General features: G+C 42.0%; 1 protein-coding gene across 1 annotated transcript in view; it reads right to left on the reverse strand.

The window, feature by feature from the left end:
- The window catches only part of GRID1 (glutamate ionotropic receptor delta type subunit 1), a 700,883-nt gene that overhangs the window by 238,868 nt on the left and 434,963 nt on the right, over positions 1-27,052 (reverse strand). The window contains exon 5 of the mRNA XM_035023220.1: positions 26,114-26,167. Within this exon, the coding sequence (XP_034879111.1) occupies positions 26,114-26,167 (54 nt within the window). The remainder of the gene's footprint in view (positions 1-26,113; positions 26,168-27,052) is intronic.

Genomic DNA, 27,052 nt, shown 5'->3' on the forward strand with positions numbered 1-27,052 from the left:
GAGTGTAGGCTCTGGAATCCAATGGGTTTGGGTTCCAGTCCTGGTTTCTCCTCTTCCTGGCTGCATAACTTGGACAAGGCACTTAATTCCTCTGTCATCTGTAATTGGGTAACAGTACTTCCCAGGGGTTTGACTGAATTCAGTGACTTTAACGCAATGGGATTCAACATGTCTAGTATGGAGCCTTGCAGTGAACACTCCTTATCCTTCTAACTCAGAAGCTAAAGCTCTTCATACATCCTTTGAGGTCCAGCAAAACATGGGCCATAGCCTGGCCTCAGGGCAAGCCAGAGCAGCCCTCTTTCAGCCCTTTTCCACCCCATGGCTCATGCACATCCCTACGGGAGCTCACAGCAGACTATCTCAATCTGCATGTAGCTCTTTCCTGGTCCTCATCTCCAAGAGACCCCATGGTTCACTTGACTCCCTGCCAAGACATCAAACCAGGACTCAACCAGCCTATCATTAAACAAAATGGCCCATTAATTGAAAATTTGTTTGGCTTCCTTTATTTTTATAAGTGACACAAATGGGTTCTGTTCACAGTAAAGTGAGCATTCTGCCTGCCCTTTTTACCCAGGGCTGCCCAGGGTACAGGTGGCAGAGCTGTCCCCACATCCCACCTCCTCCATCACAGCCCCTTCCCCTAAGTGGCCCAGTCAGACCAGCTAGCAGTGAGCAGCTGGCCCTGTTTCCTAAAGACCCGCACCTGGCGATGACCATAAGGTGAAAGAGATGTCCCATCAGGCTCTCCCAGGCCTGTCGCCTTACAGGAGAGTCTGCTATCTCGCCCAGAAAGCCCAAAAAAGTCCCCTGGGGTTTTGCATTTTTAATGGCTCTTTTATTCTATTTCATTTAATTGAGTTTTTATTTCATCACATTTTATTCTATTATATTTGACCATGAGCACAAGGTGGACATCTGTCCTCCAATGAGCCAGGGGACACACACATGTCCCCAGCATTTACGGGAGACAGTCGGTAAAGCTCCTCTGGCTGTGAGTTATTTATGGATGACGGCTGGGCTGGAGTGGGCTGTCTGTGAGATTTACACACCCCTTCTCTCCTCTCCTTTCTTTCTTGTCTCTTACTTTCACATTCTCCTTTCCCATTTCCGCTCCCTCTCTTGGATCTCACTCTTCCTCCCTCCCTCTTTTCCCTACTCCCATCTTCTTCGGCCTTCCTGCTCCCAGCAAGTTTGCAAGTTCCAAATTCCCACAACCCCATGTCACTCCCCTCTGCTCAGGTAGTTTCCCTTAATTCCAAGGGCTCTGAACATCTAAGGTAGGTCAAAGCAATTCCCAGAAGTGGTTCAGTGATTGCTAACCTGACCCTCCCTTCTTCAGATGTGATATACCTGAAATATGCTCTAAGTTGGAGCCGAAATGTATTCTTCTGCAGGTCTGGACCCGAGTATTAAAAGTACAAATAACTGTAGGGACAAGCTAAACATAGCTTTCTCTGCCATTTGGAGGGAAGGCCAGTAGTGTAGTGCCTACACAATTCAACAACTCAGGGCAGAGTCTGAGTAAGATCTGTCCAGGTAACAAGGCTCTACAGTCATAGTCAGAAAAGTAGTCCTTCAGGCAACCTTATGGCCCCAGTAGAACACTACAGAATTCAACTGGAAAAGGGGTCTCAAGAGCTGAATAAGGTAACTCCATTTACTCAGATCCAAAATCTCTAAGGATTCTCTAGCCCTTGATTGTATATCCACAACCCTGATTCAGATCTAGGGGCACTGTGAATTCTGTGTTCCCTGAACAACCAGAAGGAAATTGCAAGTGCTAATCCATTGCTCCGTCTACACTGGGCTTGGAACCAGGACTAGCTCCTTGAGGGCAAGGTGTATATCTCTCATGTTCTCTTGTCTTTCTAATATTGAGCACCAGTCCTGCTAAATACTTATGAAGAAAGAAGGGAAGAGAAGGAGGAAGGAGTAAAAAGGAAAAGAGAGAAGAAGGGAGAGAGGGAGGAAGAGAAAAAGGGAGCAAAGGGGAGAAGTTCTTCAGAATTCCACACCCAAAAAAAGGTGAACCTCAAAAATTTTAGTATTTGATGGGCACCTGGGTGGTTCAGCTAGTTAAGCATCTACCTTCGGCTCAGGTCATGATCCCAGGGTCCTGGGATTGAGCCCCACATTGGGCTCCCTGCTCAGTGGAGAGCCTGCTTCTCCCTCTCCCTCTGCCTGCCACTCTGCCTACTTGTGCTCTCTCTCTGTGTCAAATAAATAAATAAAATCTTAAAAAAAAAGTTTAAAAAAAAATTTTAGTATTTGAAACTCTGACCTAAGTAATTCTATAACATAAAGCCAGTGCTCTTCATTCTGTTAAATTTTTAAAAGCTGATCAGGGCTTCAATTTGTAGCTTACTCCCAGGCAGATATTCAAATGGAAAAATAAATATAATAGCAGCTGATCCTTCACAACACTCATTTGCTTGCTTGCTACAAACCGCTTTAATTATTTTGTTTGCAATACCTATTTGTTTGTCTCAGGAGAATATTTAAATCTGCTTTTATTTGTGCACAACTACCCCTACCACTAGCAAAATGAGACCTTATGTTTCACATTAACACTTCATGGTTTTTTAATCCCCAGGGAACTGGCAGAAAATTATAATTTTTAATTGCATTATAATTTAAAATCCTGAAATATTATTTTAAAAATTTCCAAATAGGATATGAAAATAAAATTGCATGACCCAGAGCCTGAAGTGGATGGCTCTGAAGTTCATAGCCCCATGTTTACCATATCAAAGCCCTTACATTTGAACTGGATCCAACTGTGTAGACTCAAGTGTAAAGATCTGAGACTATAAATTCAGAAGAGTAGGAGATATAGAGCATGGTAATTAACTGTATAAATTCTGACCATGATGGACTCAAAAGGACTGAAATAACTATTCACCTTAAATAAAAAACAAGACATAGGAAAGGACAGTTTTTAGGTATTAGACAACAGGCAAAGCTGAAAAGTGATACCCAAGAGAAAAGAAACAAATGAAGTGAGCGTGAACTTAATGCTAACAGAGACTTACCAGGTTGCAGCAGAGGAAGGGGAAACGTAGGCAGAGCCTGATGACCTCCATCAATTGAAGAGAGTTTGGGTTTTGAGGAGGCCAACACAATTGCAATTCATAAGGCAGAATTCTGGAGAAGAGAGAGCTACACAAAAAAATGCCCTCCAGAAATCTACTGAATGTTCCCATTGAGTCTTTAGCTGACTATTGATTAGTACATGTGAGTGAAGTAACTACCTGAGTCTAAGGAAAGGACCACCTGGAAGGATCAGGTTTACCAACCCTTAATAATGGGTCAAATTAGCAAGAGACTAAAACTGTTTTTGACCTAACAAAGCTTCTGAGCAAGTCTCAAAAAATCAAAATGTTCCAAAATAACTTAACTCTGTCCAAGGGGGGGAGGAACAGAGGGAGGAAGTATTTAAAGGAAGAAAAGAATCAAGCACCCAGCCATGTAAAATTCACAATGTCTGGCATCTAATATAAAATTACCAGGCATGCAAAGAAACAGGAAAATGCTATCTATAATGTGAAGACAAATCAATCAATGGAAACAGACCCAGAAATAATACAGCTACAGAATTAGTAGAACAGGACATTAAAACAGATATAAATAGTATAAACACACACCATATGTTCAAGAACATAGAGGAAAGTACGTACATGATAGGGAGAAAAATAAAAGACGCAATTTGAATCTCTACAAATAAAATATGCAATGTCTGTGATGAAAATTACTCTAGATGAAATCAACAGCAGATTAGAAGAAAAATAAATGAACCTGAAAGTATCAAAACAAAAAGTCCTGAAATGAATCACAAAGGGGAAAAAAAAGATTGGGAAAAATCAACAGAGTATTAGTGAGCAGGGGAACAATTTCAAGCAACCTAATATACATGTCATTTAAGTCCATGAAAGAAGGACAGAAAAAATATTGGAAGAAATAATGGTCAAACAATTTCTAAATTTGATGGCATCCACACCCAAGCACACAATCAGAGAGAAAAAGAAAAATTGCAAAAGCAATCAGAGGAAAAAGATCCAATGTGCAGAGAAAACTAAAGATAAGAATGACAGCTGATCTCCCATCAGGAACAAGGTGAATCATAAGTCAGTAAAATGACATCTCTAAGAAATGAAAAACAAAAGGTGGAGAATTTATCAGAAGCATATCAGAACTATAAGAAACTTAGACGTAATGGACAACTTCCTTGAAAGATGCAAACTATCAAACTTCCCTTGGGGGGGTAGATAAGCTAAATAGCCTTATTTCTACTAAAGAAGCTGGATTTGTTGTTAAAAATCTTCCCATCGTGGAGATGGATGGGTAGGTAGGGAAACTTCCAGGGTCAGATATCTTCACATATGTTTAAGGAAGATATATCAATTCTACACAAATTCTTTCAGAAAACTGAAGAGAAAGAAACACATTTTAATTCCAGGAGGTTAGTACTAACCTGATAATGAAACCAGACAAAGGGTTTACAAGATAAGAAAACTACAAACTAACATCCCTCATGAACATAGATACAAAACTTCCTTAAAATATCTTAGCTAATACTTTAGCTAAGTGTAAATTCAACAAGTCAAAACAAAACAAAACAAAACCCAGCAACATCATGATCAAGTGGGATTCATCTCAGGACTGTAAGGTTGGTTTCATGCTTGAAAATGAATGAATTTAGTACTCCATATCAACAGAATACAAAAAAGAAAAACCATGTGAATATACCAATACATACATTAAAAAATTTGACAAAATCCAATTTCTAATTGTATTAAAAACCCTTAGTAGCCAAGAATAAAAGAAAACTTCCTCAACCTGACTAAGAGTATCAATGATCAACCTATATGTAACACCATAAATAATGGTAGGAAGCTGAATGGATCCCCCTAAAATCAGGAAAAAAGCAAAGATGTACATTCTTATTACTTCTATTCAACACTGCACTGGAGGTTCTACCCATTGCAATAGGGCAAGAAAAAGAAATCAAAGAGATCTGAATTAGAAAGGGAGTACAACTGTCTTTATTCACATATAACATAATATTGTCTGTAGAGCAAATCTCAGTAAATCTACAAATAAAGCCACTAGAACTAATATGTAAGTTCAGCAAGGTTGTGAGATACAAGGTCAATATTCAAAAATCATTTGTATTTTCTACACATTGGCAACAAACAACTGTAAACTTAAATTGAAAAAGCAGCACTGGGGGGAGGAGCAGGATGACAGAGGAGTAGGAGACCTAAATTTCATCTGGTCCCAGGAATTCAGCTAGATGGGGATAAAACCATTCTGAACACCTACGAACTCAATAGGAGATCAAAGAAAAGAATAGCAACAACTCGCTGAACAGAAAAGCAACCACTTTCTGGAAGGTAGGACGTGCTGAGAAGTGAATCTGAGGCGATATTCGGGTGGATAGATGGTGGGGGAGGGAGCCTCCATCAGCCGCTACCAGCAAGTGATAGAGCAGCAGAGCACAAAATCAGAACTTTTAGAAGTCTGCTCCGCTGAGGGACGTCGCTCCAGTGGCTAAGCGGGGGCTGGAACCCTCACAGGACAGTGTGGTATCAGGACCCTTGGGGTCACAGAAAGGCCGGGGGTGCCTGAGAGGGGCAGAGCTCCCAGGTATCAGAGTGGGGAAGCCGGCTGCAGAGACAGAGCTGAGGAGCGGGCTCTCAGATCAGGGTTGCCATAAACCGTGATCCGCGGCACATTCGGGCCACTGCTCTTCCAGCAGTAACCCAACAAGCAGCAGATCCGGGGACACTCCCCTTCCTCCCCCAGGGAGGAGCAGCACAGGAGCACACTGCAGGGATCTACTGGGTTTGGAGACTCCACACGAGGTCAGGTGCCAGAGATAGAAACGCACGGTCACAGGCCGGGTGAGCACAGAGTGCAGCCAGAGACCGGGGAGACAGGAGCAACTGATTGCTTTTCTCTGGGGGCGCACTGAGGAGTGGGGCCCCGAGTTCTGGCTCCTCCGGGATGGAGATTGGGAGGCTGCCATTTTCACTTTCAACCTCCAAAGCTGTACAGAAAGTTTGCAGGGAACAAAAGCTCCCGAGAGCAAACCCAAGCAGATTACTTAGCCCGGACCCGGCAAGGGTGGGGCAATTCTGCTTCCAGCAAAGATATTTGGGAACCACGGCAACAGGCCCCTCCCTGAGAAGATCAGCAAGAACAGCCAGCCAAGACCAAGTTTACTGATCAATGAGAACAAAAGAACTCCAGCACTAGGGGAATACTGCACATAGAATTCATGGCTTTTTCCCCATGATTCTTTAGTCTTTCAAAGTTAATTTTTTTTAACTGTATTTTTTTTTTAATTTTTCATTTTCCCTTTTTCAACCAACATCTTATCAATCCTTTTTTTAAAAAATCTCTTTTATTTTTCATTTTTAGAGTCATATTCTATCCCTTCATAGTAGTTAAACTTATTTTTGATATATATATATATATATAAATTGTTCTCTCTTTAAAATTTTGGGATACAGTTTCTTCTAACAGACCAAAATATACCCTAAATCCCTAGTGTATGGCTTTGTTCTAGTCTCATGCCTGAACACATTCTCTCCCTTTTTTTTTTAAGTCCTCTTCTTTCTTTTTTCAACCAACTTCTTATCTTATCAATTCCTTTTATAAAATCTTTTATAATTTTCATCTTTACAGTCATATTCCATCCCTTCATCGTATTTACCCTTATTTTTGTACATATATAAGTTTTTCATTCTTTAAAATTTTGGGAGGCACTTTCTTCTAACAGACCAAAATACGCCCAAAATCTAGTGTGTGGCACTGATCTATGCACCAGCCTGATCATATTTGATCATATTCTGTTATTGTTTTGTTTTGTTTCTGTTTGTGTGTTTTTATCTTTTTCTTTTTCTCTTTTTTCTTTCTTTCACTTTCTTTTCCCCCGATTTCAGGTCTCTTCTGATTTGTTTAGTGTAAATTTTCTGGGGACATTGTTACCCTGTTAGCATTTTGTTCTCTCATTCATCTATTCTCCTCTGGACAAAATGACAAGACGGAAAACATCACCTCAAAAAAAAAAAAAAGAACAAGAGGCAGTACCAACTGCCAGGGACCTAATCAATATGGACATTAGTAAGATGTCGGACCTAGAGTTCAGAATGATGATTTTAAAGATACTACCTAGGCTTAAAAAAGGATGGAAGATATTAGAGAAACCCTTTCTGGAGAAATAAAAACTAAAATCTAACCATGTCGAAATCAAAAAGGCTATTAATGAGCTGCAAACAAAAATGGAGGCTCTAACTGCTAGGATAAATGAGGCAGAAGAGAGAATTAGTGATATAGAAGACGAAATGATGGAAAATAAAGAAGCTGAGAAAAAGAGAGATAAACAACTACTGGATCACGAGGGCAGAATTTGAGAGGTAAGTGATACCATAAGACGAAACAATATTAGAATTATTGGGATCCAAAAAGAAGAAAGAGAGAGGGGCAGAAGGTATATTGGAGCAAATTATAGCAGAGAATTTCCCTAATTTGGGGAAGGAAACAGGCATCAAAATCCAGGAGGCACAGAGAACACCCCTCAAAATCAATAAAAATAGGTCAACACCCTGACATCTAATAGTAAAACTTACGAGTCTCAAAGACAAAGAGAAAATCCTGAAAGCAGCTCAGGAGAAGAGATCTGTAACCTACAATGGTAGAAACATTAGATAGGCAACAGACCTATCCACAGAGACCTGGAAGGCCAGAAAGGACTGGCATGATATATTCAGAGCACTAAACGAGAAAAATATGCAGCCAAGAATACTATATCCTGCTAGGCTGTCACTGAAAACAGAAGGAGAGATAAAAAGCTTCCAAGACAAACAAAAACTAAAGGAATTTGCAAACACAAAACCAGCCCTACAAGAAATCTTGAAAGGGGTCCTCTAAGCAAAGAGAGAGCCTAAAAGTAACATAGACCAGAAAGGAACACAGACAATATACAGTAACAGTCACCTTACAGGTAATACAATGGCACTAAATTCATATCTTTCAATAGTTACCCTGAATGTAAATGGGCTAAATGCCCCAATCAAAAGACACAGGCTATCAGATTGGATAAAAAAACAAGACCCATCAATATGCTATCTGCAAGAGACTCATTTTAGGGCCAAAGACACCCCCAGATTGAAACTGAGGGGGTGGAAAACCATTTACCATGCTAATGGACACCAAAAGAAAGCTGGGGTAGCAATCCTTATATCAGACAAATTAGATTTTAAACCAAAGACTGTAATAAGAGATGAGGAAGGACACTATATCATACTTAAAGGGTCTTTCCAACAAGAGGATTTAACAATTGTAAATATCTATGCCTCTAATATAGGAGCAGCCAATTATATAAGCCAATTAATAACAAAAGCAAAGAAACACATTGACAACAATACAATAATAGTGGGAGACTTTAATAGCCCCCTCACTGAAATGGACAGATCATCTAAGCAAAAGATCAACAAGGAAATAAAGACTTTAAATGACACACTGGACCAAATGGACTTCACAGATCTATTCAGAACATTCCATCCCAAAACAACAGAATACACATTCTTCTCTAGTGCCCATGGAACATTCTCCAGAATAGATCACATCCTAGGTCATAAATCAGGTCTCAACTGGTACCAAAATATTGGGATCATTCCCTGCATATTTTCAGACCACAATGCTTTGAAACTAGAACTCAATCACAAGAGGAAAGTTGGAAAGAACTCAAGTACATGGAGGCTAAAGAGCATCCTACTTAAGAATGAATGGGTCAACCAGGAAATTAAAAAAGAATTTAAAAAATTCATGGAAACCAATGAAAATGAAAACACAACTGCTCAAAATCTTTGGGATATAGCAAAGGCAGTCCTAAGAGGAAAGTATATAGCAATACAAGCCTTTCTCAAGAAACAAGAAAAGTCTCAAATATACAACCTAACCCTACACCTAAAGGAGCTGGAGAAAGAACAGCAAATAAAGCCTAAACCCAGCAGGAGAAGAGAAATAATAAAGATCAGAGCAGAAATCAATGAAATAGAAACTAAAAGAACTGTAGAACAGATCAACAAAACTAGGAGCTGGTTCTTTGAAAGAATTAATAAGATTGATAAACCCCTGGCCAGACTTATCAAAAAGAAAAGAGAAATGACCTAAATAAATAAAATCATGAATGAAAGAGGAGAGATCACAACCAACACCAAAGAAATACAAACAACTAGAACATATCATGAGCAACTGTATGCCAGCAAATTAGACAATCTGGGAGAAATGGATGCATTCCTAGAGATGTATCAACTACCAAAACTGAACCAGGAAGAAACAGAAAACCTGAACAGACCTATAACCACTAAGGAAATTGAAGCAGTCATCAAAAATCTCCCAACAAACAAAAGCCCAGGGCCAGGTGGCTTCCCACGGGAATTCTACCAAACATTTCAAGAAAAATTTATACCTATTCTTCTGAAACTGTTCCAAAAAATAGAAATGGAAGGAAAACTTCCAAACTCGTTTTATGAGGCCAACATTACCTTGATCCCAAAACCAGACAAAGACCCCATCAAAAGGAGAATTACAGACCAATATCCTTGATGAACATGGATGCAAAAATTCTCACCAAAATACTAGCCAATAGGATCCAACAATACATTAAAAGGATTATTCACCACGACCAAGTGGGATTTATTCCTGGGCTGCGAGGTTGGTTCAACATCTGCAAATCAATCAATGTGATACAATACATTAATAAAAGAAAGAATAAGAACCATAGGATCCTCTCAATAGATGCAGAAAAAGCTTTTGACAAAGTACAGCATCCTTTCTTGATCAAAACTCTTCAGAGTATAGGCATAAAGGGTATATGCCTCAATATCATAAAAGCCATCTATGAAAAACTCACAGCGAATATCATTCTCAATGGGGAAAACCTGAGAGCTTTCCCCTAAGGTCAGGAACACGGCAGGGATGTCCACTATCACCACTGCTATTCAACATACTATTAGAAGTCCTGGCCACAACAATCAGACAACAAAAAGAAATAAAAGGCAACCAAATCGGCAAAGAAGAAGTCAAACTCTCACTCTTTGCAGATGATATGATACTTTATGTGGAAAACCCAAAAGACTCCACCCCAAAACTGCTAGAACTCATACAGGAATTCAGCAAAGTGGCAGGATATAAAATCAATGCACAGAAATCAGTGGCATTCCTATACACCAACAAGACAGAAGAAAGAGAAATTAAGGAGTCAATCCCATTTACTATTGCACCCAAAACCATAAGATACCTAGGAATAAATCTAACCAAAGAGGCAAAGGATCTGTACTCAGAAAACTATAAAATACTCATGAAAGAAATTGAGGAAGACACAAAGAAATGGAAAAATGTTCCATGCTCATGGATTGGAAGAACAAATATGGTGAAGATGTCAATGCTACCTAGAGCAATCTTCACAGTCAATACAATCGCTATCAAAATACCAACCACTTTTTTCAAAGAAATGGAACAAACAATCCTAAAATTTGTATGGAACCAGAAAAGACCCTGAATAGCCAGAGGAATGTTGAAAAAGAAAAGCAAAGCTGGCAGCATCACAATTCCGGACTTCCAGCTCTATTACAAAGTTGTCATCATCAAGACAGTATGGTACTGGCACAAAAACAGACACATAGATCAATGGAACAGAATAGAGAGCCCAGAAAGGGACCCTCAACTCTATGGTCAACTAATCTTTGACAAAGCAGGAAAGAATGTCCAATGGAAAAAAAAACAGTCTCTTCAACAAATGGTGTTGGGAAAATTGGACAGCCACATGCAGAAGAATGAAACTGGACCATTTCCTTACACCACACACAAAAATAGACTCAAAATGGTGGAAAGACCTAAACGTGAGACAGAAGTCCATCAAAATCCTAAAGGCAGCAACCTCTTCCACCTCAGCTGCAGCAACTTCTTCCTAGAAAGATCGCCAAAGGCAAAGGAAGCAAGGGCAAAAATGAACTATTGGGACCTCATCAAGATAAAAAGCTTTTGCACAGCAAAAGAAACAGTCAACAAAACCAAAAGACAACCAACAGAATGGGAGAAGATATTTGCAAATGACATATCAGATAAAGGGCTAGTATCCAAAATCTATAAAGAACTTCTGAAACTCAACACCCAAAGAACAAATGATCCAATCAAGAAATGGGCAGAAGACATGAACAGACATTTTTCCAAAGAAGACATACAAATGGCCAACAGACACATGGGGAAGTGCTCAATATCACTTGGCATCAGGGAAATCCAAATCAAAACCTCAATGAGATACCACCTCACACCAGTCAGAATGGCTAAAATTAACAAGTCAGGAAACAACAGATGTTGGCAGGGATGCGGAGAAAGGGGAACCCTCCTACACTGTTGGTGGGAATGCAAGCTGGTGCAGCCACTCTGGAAAACAGCATGCAGGTTCCTCAAAAAGTTGAAAATAGAACTACCATACGATCCAGCAATTGCACTACTGGGTATTTACCCCAAAGATACAAATGTAAGGATCCGAAGGGGTATGTGCACCCCGATGTTTATAGCAGCAATGTCCACAATAGCCAAACTGTGGAAAGAGCCAAGATGTCCATTGACCCATTGGATAAAGAAGATGTGGTATACATATACAATGGAATATTATGCAGCCATCAAAAGGAATGAGATCTTGCCATTTGCAACGATGTGGATGGAACTGGAGGGTATTATGCTGAGCAAAATAGGTCAATCAGAGAAAGACATGTATCATATGACCTGACTAATACAAGGAATTCTTAATCTCAGGAAACAAACTGAGGGTTGCTGGAGTGTTGGGGGGTGGGAGGGATGGGGTGGCTGGGTGATAGACATTGGGGAGTGCTATGGTGAGTGTTGTGAATTGTGAAAGACTGTTGAATTACAGACCTGTACCTCTGAAACAAAGAATACATTATATGTTTAAAGAAAAAAAAAGAAGATAGCAGGAAGGGAAGAATGAAGGTGGGGGGAATCGGAGGGGGAGACGAACCATGAGAGACTATGGACTCTGAGAAACAAACTTAGGGTTCCAGAGGGGAGGGGGTGGGGGATGAGTTAGCCTGGTAATGGGTATTAAAGAGGGCACGTTCTGCATGGAGCACTGGGTGTTATATGTTAACAATGAATCATGAAACACTACATCAAAAACTAATGATGTAATGTATGGTGATTAACATAATAATAAAAAATAATAAATGTTAAAAATAAATGAATAAATTTCCCCCAGTGAACAAAAAAAGAAGAAAGAAAGAAAAAGCAGCACTATTTACCATTGTATCAAAAATATTAGAAATGTAGGGATGAACTTAACAAGACCTATTCATTTAACACTGCAGAACATTGCTGAAAATAATTAAGGAGGATATACATAAATGGAAAGATATGCCTTATTCATGGATCAGAAGACTCGATATTGTGAAGCTCTCAATTCTACCTCAGATTATCACTAGATTCAATAAAAATTATATTAAAATCCTAGCAGGCCTTCTTCTAAAATGTATATGGAAATGCAGGGCCAGAACTAAGCTGAGGTGCTTGCACAAGCTTGAGGGTGAGTTCCCTCTTAAATTTTGTGCCTTAGGTGCCTTGCTTGACTCATCCCTGTCCCAGCCCTATGAAAATGTGAAGGATGTAGAAGGGTAAAGGCAAATTTTTAAAGAAGGAAAAGGTAGAAAACTTTCTCCACTTAATTTCAAGACTAACCAGAAAGCTACAGTTATAAAGACAGTGTGGCACTGGTGTGAAGATAGACATATAGGTCAATGAAACAGAAGAGAGAATCTAGGAATAGATCCAAACATTGAAGGCCAATTGATATTCGACAAATGATCCAAAGGGGAAAGAAGATTATTTTCAACAAATGGTGCTGGAACAATTAAATATTCATGCACAGAAATAAATCAAAATAAAGCAAAAATTAGCCTCAATCCTTACCTCACACCATATACCAAAATTAACCATCAATCTATGTAACAACATGAATGCATCTCAAAATTATGCTGAGTGAAAAAAGCTACACAAAAGACAAGTATGTACTGTATGATTCCATTAATATAAAGTCCTAGAAAATGCAAAGTAATATACACTGACAGAAAACGGATCAGAGATTACCTGGGATTGGGTGGAGAGAGAGAAACTGGTTACATGGGGACATGAAAAATCTTTTGTGGGTAATAGAAAGGTGCATTATTATGCCTGTGGTGATAGTTTCACAAGTGTATATGTCAAAACTCCAAACCAGGGCGCCTGGGTGGCTCAGTCGGTTAAGCGTCTGCCTTCGGCTCAGGTCATGATCCCAGTGTCCTGGGATCAAGTCCTGTATGGGGCTCCCTGCTCAGTGGGGAGCCTGCTTCTCCCTCTGCTTGCTGCCCCCCCTGCTTGTACTCTCTCTCTGTCAAATAAATAAATAAAAACTTAAAAAAAAAAAAAACCTCCAAATCATAACCCATCAAATTGTACAGTATTTTTCATGTCAATTATGCTTTATATTAATATTTTAATATTGTCACCCACAAGGAGGTTATAAACAACAACAACCACAACAACAACAACAACCAGAAGAGTCAAAAGTGAGGGAAAGAGGATTTAGTGAGGAACATTTCTTTGAGGGGTAGGAGAACACAGATATGATTCCACTCCCCATAAGAGAAAGGAGGGTGCCTGCTCCCTCACTGCAAGTCTTCTTGAAGGGGCTTTCCTGGGGCCATTGATGAATCCCACAAAACAGAGCCAGGGCCTTACACAAGATTCTCTGGGTCGCATCATAAAAACTACTTTATGTGCCTTCTATGGGCCCATTGACACTGGGTCCTTCTATTGGATACAAATTAGAGAAAGTTTCAGCAATTTTTTGTGTATTATCTAAGGTTAATAGAAAATTCTATGTCACTTTAAGCTGTAAAACCCAGTATTGATTCAGGAATTAAAATGATCTAATCCAATATAAGAATTGGAAGATTTATTTCTTTGGTGCAGAAATGTTGACCCTTAAAAGACATAAATGAACATGTATCTCCCTTTAAGATAGGAATGGGCTGGCCACATTGAACAAGATCAATATGAGCTTGGGGCGCCTGGGTGGCACTTAACCAAGGGTGGCACCTTGGTTAAGCGTCCAACTACTGGATTCAGCTCAGGTCACGGTCTCGTGGTTGTGGGATCAAGCCCCACATTGGGCTGTGCCAGTGTGGAATCAGCTCAGATTCTCTCTCCCTCTCCCTCTCATTCACTCTCTCTCTCAAATAAATAAATAAATAAAATCTTTAAAAAAAATCAATGTGAACTTAAAATTCCAACTTGTCTTTATTTGGTTGTGATACCTTAGACCTTTCCTGACCCTCAAGTTTGTAATCTTGACTCCAGTGTTAGTAATATCTCTCTCAGAAGGTCATTGTAAAGATCCAGTCACATGACAAAAGATGAATACATCTGCACAAAGGACATAAGCAACTAAGTCACGAAATTAGAAACAGGTATGATAAAAAAAATAAATGTTCAAAGTGTTTGGCTTGACTAATAAGCAAAGAAATACAAATTAGCACAATGCAGTGAGCCTTTTTATCTATAATATTGGTAAAGAAGAAAAACGATTATATTCATGTTCACAAGACACATGAGTGGGATGAGACAGAGCACTCTGATAAAAGGGGCTCAGGCTCCTTGAGAGTTCCCATACTTTGAAACAATATTTTTGCCATCACTAGGAATCAGAAACACATCAGATCCAGGTAGAAGTATGTCAATTGCAGCATTATTTTCAACAGCATTAACTAACCTAAGTTTCCAAAAATGGAGAAGATTTGCATAAATTATGATTCCTCCAAATGACAGACTACTACAAGACCATTAAATATTATTCCAAATGCTAGCTATTGACATGATACAATGTGAATTATACATTATTACTTGAAAGCAGGATGCAAAGCCGAACATAACAGAGAAACCTCAATTTGCCAAAATAAACTACATATATAAGGCTATTGGAAAGGATAATTCATTAGTATATTAATCTATCTTTTGTTTTACTATTGTAGAAGAATCAGAAAAAAAAACAGAGCAATTTTCCACTGCTTTCCTTCTATCCCTGTCTCTCTCTCCCTACCATGCATGTGCTCACATACACACACAGAAGCAAGCCATACTCTGTGCTCTAGGAAGTTTGTGCTCTTGTTTCTCCCAAGATATTTTCCTTCAACAAATACGTGAACTTGCAGTGATGTTGGCTGGAAGCTTTTGTGGCTTAGAGGATGGGAGTGGTCAAATTGGCTTGAGCCCAGAAGCTTCACGTTGAGATGGAAAGGAGACAGAAGAGGGGTTTGTGGGTCTACCCATCCCCTGATACACATTAATCCAAGGTAGGGTGTCAGAGAGGAGTAGCCGGTAGTCATTTTTTTTTTTGAAGATAAAAAAAAAAAAAACCCTTTTATTGAGGTATAACTTAAATTGTGCAAATCTCAAGTGTACAGCTCCATGGCTTTTTTTTAAATTTTTTTATTGTTATGTTAATCCCCATACATTACATCATTAGTTTTAGATGTAGTGTTCCATGATTCACTGTTTGTGCATAACACCCAGTGCTCCATGCAGAATGTGCCCTCCTCAATACCCATCACTGGGCTAACCCATCCCCCACCCCCCTCCCCTCTAGAACCCTCAGTTTGTTTTTCAGAGTCCATCGTCTCTCATGGTTCGTCTACCCCTCCGATTTCCCCCCCTTCATTCTTCCCCTCCTGGTAGCTGGTAGTCATTTAAGAAGGCTGAGCCCAATGCGTGGGGTCTTTCAGGCACAGAAAGGGGGAAAATATCACCATGCCCAGGCTTGAGACCCAAAGTGTGTTGGAACTTCCTGAGTATCTATCTACAGAGATTTTCCATGACTGATCCTGACAGTGCAAAATCCAGGGACCTTTGCACAACCTTTGTAAGGGCAAGGAGGAAGATACCCTGTTACAAATGGGTTCAAATTTCTTGATTTGAAATTCCTCGCTTTGAATGGGTTCTCAAATTGCTTTCAAAATCCCTTTAAATGGGATTTCATGGATAAATATCATTTGTTTTGAAATAATGTCTATAAAGCACCCAAAGCAGGGCCTGGCACTCAGTAGGTACTCAAATGTAAGTTTCCCTGCTTTTGAAGGCAATCACTGGGTTCATTGTTCTTGCAATGCCCCAGAGCAAACAAGCAGAGATCTAAGGGTAGGGAGGAGGTCATTAGGACCCCCACTGGCCTCACAAGGTGGGCTCTTCAGCAATTCTTGCCCAGGAGCCCCACTCTGCACCTGACCAGGGAGGGGCGCCGGGCACCACACTGGCAGCCCCTGACTCCTCAGCCCCTCATCACCTCTGCAGCCAAGCCAGTCTGCAAGGCTGCAGGAAACTGCATCCTAGTTCTGATCACTGACAAGTAAAGGGTTTCTTCACTCCCCTTTCTGAAGTTGTACAATATTCATTTGGGATGCTTCAACCACCTCTAAGAGAGGGCCCAAGTGCACAGAACATCCTCTGGTTTGAGACAGTGGGGAAAATTACCAAAGCCAAGCCTCTGGTCTCTATGAGCCCTCAAACATTATTTAAGACACTTCACAAGAAGTTTTGGTGGTCTGAATTGTCTCCAGCCTCCACCTCTGCTTCCACGCTCCAGTTTTGAGAGCATGCTCCTCGGGAGCCCCGCATGCTGAGCACAGGCAGCAGCCCTTTGTGTGCACGCATGCGCGCACGTGTTTACTTCTCGCCTCTCGGTGCGTTACATGGTGATTATCCAGCCTGGCAAAGGAGGTGTAATAACAGGGTAGAAGGCACAGATAATAGGATCTTTCTGGCACAAGTAGTGAGTTCATCAGAATCCATCAGAACCCATTTGTGGGAAAAGCAATGGATAGGATAGGATACAAGGGTAAACACTAACCTTTAGTTTTCAGATACGTTTGCTACATGTGGTAATTAAAGCTATTTTTAAAACTCCCTAAGTGTCAGCACTCCCTTTCCCAAGCAACCTTCTGTCAAAACTCGGCAAAATGACAATATACTTGTCTGGGACAGTTGGCTCACATCTAAAACATGGAGTCTGATTCCACATCAATGGTAAAAATCTGGCTGAGTTGTTCTGTCTGCAGGGAGCTTGAACTTGGTTGCAAATTGCAGAGGATCTAGAGTGGCCCCTACAAGCATTGCCTAGCTGCTATAGGTTAGTGATCCACAAGCACATGTTTCTCACCCATGATACCATAAACTCTCTGAGGGTGAGGAGCATATCTCGCAAATGTGCATGAGCAACCCCAGTGCCTCACAGGTGTTCAGTACATGTATGATAAATGAATTATAGATTGTCAAGAATTGCAAATCCTGGTAGGGAGACAGGACATGGGGGAAGAAGCTAAGGACCACTGAAGAATCACAGCCTGAGTACTCTGGGGTGTCGGAAAAAAGAAAGGTATGGAAGAAATTCATAGGTTTTGCAAGGTGAGGGGAGAGTAATTTGGGCTGAGGCTTAAAGGATGCATAGGAGTTTGAAAGGGAGAACTAGGGCCCCAGCAACCCCAACACACAGAAATATTACAATTCAGGTTCACCTCAATAATGAGTCAAACCATGTCTCCATCCCCTGGCACTCCTCATAAAGACATGCACTGACCTATTACATATTTCCTTGATTAAATTCCGAAGATGAACTTTTCCACACGACATTAGTGATTCGTTAAGAGGAACTATCCCTTCAAGAGTGCTTGCTATATGCCAGACCCCTGTGATGGGTCACTTCAGGTGAGTTTTCTCATTTAATCTTCACACCTGTCCTAAGAGGTAGCTATAGGGAACCCTATTGAGCAGATGAAGAAAACAAGGTTCAAGGAAGGAAGTAGAACAGTTTGCCTGCCCAGAGTCAAAGAAGTATCCATGGTGACTGATCTAAAACACAGTGGTACATCACTGCTCTCTAATATTGTCCCAAACCCATCTGTGCAGCTCCAAGTACCCTTCCCATGGGACTTTGAAAAGGGCCAAAGTATGATGTCATACAATGACAATTCCCTCATATATCTGTCACTATAAGTGTTAAATTTCACAGATTCCTTTTGGGCTGAGAAAGGAAAATAGATACATTCTGAGTGGAGAGTGGAAGTACATTTCTAGTAAATATGGTTTGTTCCCTTCAAATACTACTCATGTGACATGTATTAGCTTAATTGTGTGGGCTTTCATCATTTCCACAGAAGGTCTAAGAAAACAAGGTAGTAATATGTAAAATCACCTAAAGGGAAGAACTCTAATAATAAATAATAAACGTTTTATAATAAGACTTTCCATAACAACAATATCACCACTTTCAAATGATGAAAACATTCGAATATTACTGGTATTCAGTCATGTAGTCATGTATTTAGTGTTTAGTTAGTGCTAAGTATGAAGGGGAAAGGTAAGAGAGAGGCAGCATGGCAGAGGGTATATATTTCTTAAATTTGGAGTCACCCACACCTAAGTTCAAATCCTGACTCTGCCACTTCCTAAGCAACATTGAAAAGTCAATCCATCTCTTTGAGCCTCTGTTTCCTTATCTGTAAAATGGAATAATAAATGTTGAAGTACCTGGAGACTTGGTCTTCCAACTCCATCCCACCTTTAACCCCCTATGTCATCACATCTTCATGACAGCAGCACTCGACATCAGTGGTCTCTCCCTCCCCCTAGAAATGGTTTCTTCAGGGGTGCCTGGGTGGCACAGTTGGTTAAGCCTCCAACTCTTGATTTCAGCTCAGGTCATGATCTCAGGGTCATGAGATCAAGCCCCACATTGGGCTCCATGCTCAGTGCAGGGTCTGCTTGAGATTCTCTCTCCCTCTCCCTCTACCCCTCCTGCTTGTGCTCTCTCTCTCTTTCTCAAATAAAGAAAATCTTTTTAAAAAAAGGAAGGAAGGGAGGGAGGGAGGGAGGGAGGGAGGGAGGGAGGGAGGGTTTCTTCATTTAGCTTCCAGGTAAAGAAACCATACCTACTAATCATATCAATACTCACATTAAATGAATTTATGTAAGCACTGCAATTAAAAGGCCGAGTGTTATAATAGATAAAATAGCAAGATCCAAGTACGAATGGCCTTCAAGAAACATGCTGTATTTTAAACACAAAGAAACAAGTAGGTTAAAAGTAAAAGAATGGAAAAAGATATATTAGGCTAACACTAGTCAAAATAAATCTGTAATAGCTGCAGTAACATCAAATTATATTTCAGAGTGGAGAACATTTCAGAGCAGAAGGATAAAGAAGGTCATTTTGTAATGATAACAGATCAATTAATCAACAAGACATAAAATCCTAAACATTTATGCCTCTTGTAACAAAGCTTCAAAATACATTAAGCAACAATGGATAAAACTGCAAGGAGAAACAGGCAAATTCACAATTAAAGTTGAATATTTTGATACTCCTCTCTCAATAATTGATAGAACAAATAGACAAAAAATCATCAAGGATACAAAAGACATAAACAACCCTACCAACTAAATTGACCTAACTGACATTTATAGAACATTTCACATAACAACAATAGATAACAGATCTTTTTCAAGTGCACATAAAAAAGACATTTATCAAGAAAGACAATATACTAGACTATCAAATAAGTCTCAATAAACTTTAAAAGATGCAAGTAATAGAAACTATGTTCTCTGACAACAATGAAACTGAATTAAAAATCAATAAGAGAAAGATCCTTTAAAAATCCCCAAATATTTAGAAACTAAATAACATACTTCTAAACAACCCATGGGCCAAAGAAGAAATCAAAAGGTAATACAGAAAATATTTTAAACTGAATAACAATGAAAACACAACATAGCAAAATTTGGCGGATGCCATTAAATCACTTGAGGGGAAGTTAATAGCACTAAAGAAAAAGTCCTCAAATCGATGATCTCAGCTTCCCCACCCTAAGAAAAATATAGATATAGATGACAAGTAGATGCATGAAAAGATGCTCAGTATCATTAGTCCTTAGGGCAATTAAAATTACAATCATAATGATGTACCATTACACACCAGTCCAATGGCTAATATCAAAAGCCTGATCAAACCAACTACTTAACACAATGTGGGGCAATTGGAATTCTCACACAACTTGAAAGTTTCTTAAAAGTTAAACATACATCTACCATATGGCCCAGCAATTCCACTTGTAAATATGTACCCAAGAAAAATGAAAGCGTCTGTCCATACAAAGGCTTGTACATGAACATCCATAACAGCCTTATTTGTAATCACTAAAAATCTAGAACAACCCCAATGTCCATCGATGAGCAAAGAGATAGTCAAATTGTGATGCATCCATACATGCAGATACCCCTCATCAATTAAAAAAAAAAAAAAAAGAGCTACTGGTATACATTGCAAAATGGGTGAATCTCAAAATAATTATCTGGATGGAAATAGCCACAGCAAAACAGAAAAAAAGAGTACATACTGTATGATTCCATTAATGTAAAACTCTAGAAAATATGAATAATCTATGGTGCCAGAAACAGATCAGTAATTGCCTGGAGAGTGGGAGAAGATGGGGCTGGGGGTGGGATTACCGAGGGGCACAAGAATACTTTTTGGGTCATGGACACGTTCACTGTCTTCCTTGTTGTCACAGTTCATAGGTGCACTCATATGTCAAACATCAACTGTACATTAAATATGTGCATTTATTGTATGTGAATGAAACCTCAATAAAGCTGTAAAGTTTTAAGTAAAAAAAAAAAAAAAATAGATGAAGAGCATGATACTCAAAACATAGTGCCTGGATCTGCAATGTCTGATAAATGGTGACTCCTATTCTCTGCTCCGAACTTCCAGCTGGGGCTACAGAGGTGGGTAGGACGTGGTCCCTGTCCTCCAGGGCTCCTCAGTGGGGCTGAGGAGACAAACAAGCAGCTCAATTACAACAAACATAATTGGTTTGGAGTGTTACTAAATTAAATTTGTAGACAGTAAATGGTACAGGGACTTAATATCCAAACAGAATTGGAGTCTTCAAAATGAAAGGAAGGAAAAAAAATAAATCTTTTCCTGACCTCTCTCTGTGTCCCAAATAGAGATTTCTTAAAGCTATTTGATTCCGCATTCATATCATGGTCTTTTTTCTTGTTTTCTTCAGTTAGTGCATTAGCATTTCTTTCCCCCCCATTATTCATGTGTAGCCTAATCTCATTTTCCTGTGCTTTAACTCAGTGTGCGTTTGGGGGTAGGAAAGACATTCATTCTTCTGGACCGTTGACAGAAATCCCCTCTGGGCCAGGCCAAGCTCTGCACCTGGAGGATACTCGCACAGTCAGTGATGGTGGCAAACCAGTAAAAGCAATAAGGTGGGGGCTGAGGCCTGAGGGGCAACAACACAAGGGCATGCTGGGCAAAGGCTGGCTGAAGAGGTCCAGACATTGGGATGACCCTGCGCGTGGGGTGGTGGCGGCCATCTCTTAGGATACACTCAGAGCAGCTCTGCATGACATGAGGTGGCAGGAACGAAGACCAGGGAGGGCTCCTGAGGTTAGCTCCTGAACAACCTCATGAGTCATGTGGAGGAATGAACTCGATCCTGCGGGCCCTGACACTCTACCACCTTCTGATGACCTATTCAAGCGCAGAGGGGAGCACATGACGAGAAAAAGCGCAGAGCGCGTTTGGACCAAATGCCTATGTGGCAGGGTGCACAGCCTCACCCTCGGAAAGCACGGCCTGCCTCCAAGACCGAACATGCCTGCAGGAGACACCTGTTCCTCACTCTTCACCTCGAACTTAGTCACCCTCTTTGATCACAGAAGCCTTTTTCCACAAAGCACCTACAAATTAGCAGAGCATATGTTCCCAAATGCAATTTGGAGACTGCTGTAGGAAGCCCGCCAGCATTTCTCCCTGCCCTTCTCCCTGGCTGCTCTGCTGTTGGCTAATGGCCTGGACCGGGGCTGAGGGGAGCATGCATGCGCCTCAGAGGAAGAGCCTGTGCCCCCATGGGACTCGCAAGCACAGGGAAAGGGGGTGCAGGGAATAGGGGTGCTGACAGCTGTGGCTCACAGAGCAGGATGATGGCTTTCTGAGTCTGTGAAGGATTGGGATGGTTATAAATGCTCTTCTCCCGCATGTAGCCAGTTAGACAAGCAGGGGCAAGGTGAGAAGCAGGAGGTAGACCAGCAGCAGGAGCCTTAACACAGCACATCTGGTATGTGAGTCCCTCGTGCTGGGAACTCTAGGAAGCCTCACAGAAAGGAGGTCCACTTATAGGCTGCTCAGGGAGTCAGGCACATGCACCAAGCCCCCAACATACCATAGCTGGGCCAAGGAGGGCACGACAATAGGAGAATGAATAATGGGGAGATCTAAGAAGACCTTCTGGCAAAGGAGAGGTTTAGGAGACCCCTGCAGGAAAGGTAAGTCCTTGGCAATCAGCGATTCAGGAAGAGCATGCCAGGTAGAAAGGGAAATCCTGGCAAAGGCCAGAGCCAGGACAGGAAAATAAATATAGGAAACAAGTCACTCATCTGCTTGCAGGGATGAGCCACGGGAGAGTGAGCAGAAGCCTAAGAAGTAAATGAAGGCACATAGGTGTGGTCAGGGTCATCCTGGACGGGTTCTGAGGCAGGGCCCATGATGTTGGCTTTTCTCCACTGAATAGGGAGCCAAGCAGAAGATGCCAAGGGGGCACTGGCTCCTGGGACTGGAACACTGAGAACCAGATTTGGGGGGATGGTGAGTTCAAGTGGCCCCTCCATCCCTGAGCCTCGAGTTTAATTGTTGCCTTTGTCTTTCTTCGAAGGTCTCCTGGGAAATGCTCTTCAAAGGAACGTGCTCTACCCTAAGTATATTGACCTGCCCTCAACCAAACCTTTCTAAGAACCTACTCTTTGCATGGGGCACCTGGGTATTCAGTGACAAGCTGAATTCTGACCGTGTCTTCAAGGGACTCATGACCTAGTGGCCACCTTGATTAGTGGTTCACTCTGCCTTCCACAAGTTCATTCAAATCTCCACCCTCCTCCAAGCTAACATATAATTTAACCAATCAATGAAAATATAGTTTATACCCAAAAGCACAACTGCTTGCCAGTGTCCCCACAGTCAAACCTGGAGACCTGCAGAAACTAGACACTGTCAGTGAGGCTCATATACTCACAAGCCTTTCTCTGCATCCAATTTCCCCTTCTCCAAGTGAAACAGACCTCAAATATATAACACCAATATTCACCAGTGAAGGGGTAGATATATTAAGAAAACCACCCCATTAAGAAAAAAAAAAAAAAAAAAAAAGCCTGTGCCTTTGAATGTTTATCTTGAATCCAGGAAAACACATTAAGCAAGTCAGATACAGAGGGAGAAAATGGAGGACAGAGTCTGTGAGGAATGAGAGAAGCAGGGGCTGAGCTGGGGACCACAAGGCAGGCTTCCCTGGGGAAAGATGTGGGACAAAGAAGCACAAACCTGAGCCTGTCAGACAAACTGAACTTCCTCCAGAGAAGTGGGGAGCAGCTCAGGAAATGAGAAGATGGGGCCCCAGTATAGTTATTGAATTCTGGAGACCATGTTGGAACCACCAAATGCCTTCCCCTGCTTCTCTTCTTCCCGCCTTATTTTATCTATCATGTATGACGAACAGAAAAGCAACTGGGAACTTTGTCTGTGGCTCTGTATTTAGATAGAGCCTAGAATGATATAACTATCATGAGAAAAACAGGCCTTTTGTTTCCACTGGGGCTAGACTGTAACAGGAAACAGCAGTTCTGAATATGGCTGGATCCCAAGGGTAAGTCTACATGCAATTAAGAGAACATCTTGTTCATTAATCAGAGGCCACACTGAGGTCTAAGGGTCCAAGCTTTATAGGAGGACCTACCTTCAGATCGTAGACTTCAAGAACATCCATGAGCTGACACAAAAGCCAAGAGTATCTCCATCAATGTGCATACCTGAGCCCTACTTACTGGCCTTACAGAATCAAACCCTGCCATAGGTTAAGGATCTTTGTCAGGGCCACATGCATGATGATGTCCTTTGGCAGAAAGGGCTTTGGAGTCAGACAGTCTCCATACAGAGTCCCAAATGCACCATTTAATAATTGTATGACGTTGGGCAAATGACTTAACCTCTTTAGCCTGCCATTTCCCATCCATAAAATGGGGATGATAATAACTGTCATACAGAGTTGCCACTGAGGACAAAGGGTGGTGCCAAATATAAAATGCCCCGACAAGTGCCTGGCACGTAATGGGCGATCAAGATATAGTAGGTGATACCCTTCATTCTCAAGAGGAAGAGCCTCCCCATAGAAAAGGAAGCCGAGAAGTAGGGGAGGTCACTTCAGGGGAGTCACACAGCCATCCTCTTGGGTGAAGCTGTTCCAGTGTGGCTGACAGCCGTGTCCACACCCGACCCTTCCTGGTGACCCTTCCTGGGGTCCAGCTGCCCCAGCAATGCCCTTGGGGGCACTTCACCACTAGCCCATGCTGAAGTTACCCCCAGCCCTAAAGAAGGAATCAGGAGGGACAGAGGGCCCTGGAGTGGGTCAGAGGCAGGGGAGGAAAAAAGATACAGGGCAGAAACATAAAAACAGAGCCCTTTTTGATGGCAGACAACAGAGAAACACTGGGTATCCAGTTTGTTGGAGTCACCATAAAACTGAAGCCAGGCCAGACATTTGCCTTAAGAGGCACATGGAAGGCAACCCTTCTCTGGAACAAAGGAAACCAGACTTTGAGAAACCTGGAGAGAAGCTGATGAAGCCCAGAGGATCAAAACTTCCCAAGGACCCAGGAGCACTCCACCAGACTCTGAAGAATAGGGTGGTGCCCATCATGTCTCTCTTAGTTAGCAGCACAACCATCCACAACCTGAGGTAAATGGACAGTTACCTTGCATGTCTCCAACTGGCCTGGGAAGAGCTAATAAGATGTGAATTTATGGAGGAAAGCCATGAAAAGTGGGCCTTGCAAGAGTTACTATCTGATACTACCTGCACTATTAAAAGAAGCCACCCAAAACTCTTTCAGCCATAGAGCACTGAGCTGATGAAGAAACACACATCATAAAAGAATAAATTACCTACATAATAAACCTTGCATCTTCTCGAATGAGGCCATTAGAAATTGATCAGTTAATTTAGGAGCAGCTGAAGGCCAAAGCCCTGATGAAAGGCGCACCAGGAACCGCCTTCTAGAATCAGCTCTGTTAACAGCATGCTGGGGTCCCACAGGCTGCCCTGGTGATGTTTCCTGAATAGGCGTGTGGGCAGAGGGGATTCTTCCAGAAAGCCAGGGCATGTGGCTACAGGCCACTCCCATGTCACATCCACAGCGTGGAGGCAGCCAGGCCCAGGCACATGGCACTGGTGAAGAGCAGACCAGGCCACAGTGAAAACTCAGCGTTCCCCTCCCTTCCAGGGCCCAAGGCAGTGGGATGGCCTGTCATGGGAGATGCTTTCCATCTACCCCCTTTAAATGGCTACACTGATTCCTGCCCCCACCAGCTGCACATGGGTGTGTGCACACACAGACGCACTCACACACATGTCCATATACGCGCTCACACACAGGCTGACACACATCTTCTCACATACACTCTCACACGTGTGCACTCTTCTACATACGCACACTCACACAGCTAAGTAACACACACACACACACCTGCAACCTCCTGCTGCACGAAATTCATCCTCCACCATCCCCTCCTCATTCCTCTGCCTCACTCCCTCTGCACCCCATTTTCTAACCTGCGCTAATCTCTCCAGCCCCTGACCCCTGACTGGCTGCCTCCCCTCACTCTGCATATCCTATGCCGGACACTCCTTCCTTGGACTTCGGCCTTCTTCATGTACTCCAATCTCGATTCTTCCACTGGTTCCCCCCTGCTCCAGGTGAGCATCTTGGCAGGTCAGGTCCAACTCTCTGAACCCCTGTGTTGCATTGTGGAGCCCTGGAATTCACTCCAGCACCCCAGGTCAGAATTGGGCCCCACAGCATCCCCCTGAGCTTTCCCAAGGGGCAGGGGGCTTGGTGCAGGCTGCGCCCCTCGGCATTCTGGGGCTCTTACCTCATTCACAAAGACCCAGTGGCTGTCCTTGGAAGCCAGGTTGGTCTCCACAGCCTGCAGAGAGAAAAAGAAAACAAACATGAATGGAAGCAAGCCAGAAGCTGGCAGACATGCAGAATGATTGCCGAGATGGGGTTTGATAAACATTGCTCTTGGAGATTTTTTTCTTCACAAAACATGCCATCCCCCGGGGTCAGCTCTGGACGCCTTAGCTATAAGACGCATCATTTGAACACCGACATCTGATTTCCTGCTGTTCTTCCAAGCTCTCATGCACCAGCCCTGAGCAAGTTGGCAGCTCCTGCTCCTGCAGGCATCACAGGGCCACCACAGGTGGGGGTCTTCCTCCCTTCTCCTGGAGAACACCTTTCTGGAGGAGAGCTTAGGGGGATGATTCTCATGACTGCCAGAGACTAGAGCATCAGGAATCTGGAACAAGGGATGTATGGCATCTCGTCCAGCCATGCTGAACGACACCTGGAAGGACAGCAGCTCCCAGCTGGGGCTCTGAACTGCCTTAGGTTCTAAAGAACCCACAAAGGGCCCATAGAACCAGCTCTTTCTTGTTTCTGGGCAGTGACCCCACCCCAGCATTCTCTCTTATAGCACTTTGTTCTATTTCTTGATAGCACTTGCTATTTCTGTGCTTGAATAGTTAGCAGCTTATCTATTTCGTATCATCTACCTCCTTCACCAAGTTGGGGTCTCCACATTCTTGGGTGGTCACCGTTGTGTCCCAGAACCTTACACTATAACCAGCACAAAGGGTTTAATATACGAATGAAGATTGCTGCCGAATACATGAAGGAAGCGTAAGAGGGCAAGGCAGATAGGACCCCGCTCCTTATTTTGTTTCTCATATGCTTTATGGGTGCTTTTACCCTCCTTTAACTGGAAAGCCAACAGATTGAAAGGAGAGAAGGAACTGATCATTGTCAA

Source organism: Mirounga leonina, unplaced genomic scaffold (assembly GCF_011800145.1).
Source record: "Mirounga leonina isolate KUSES-001 unplaced genomic scaffold, KU_Mleo_1.0 Mir_114, whole genome shotgun sequence".
In the NCBI taxonomy this organism is placed as follows: Eukaryota; Metazoa; Chordata; class Mammalia; order Carnivora; family Phocidae; genus Mirounga; species Mirounga leonina.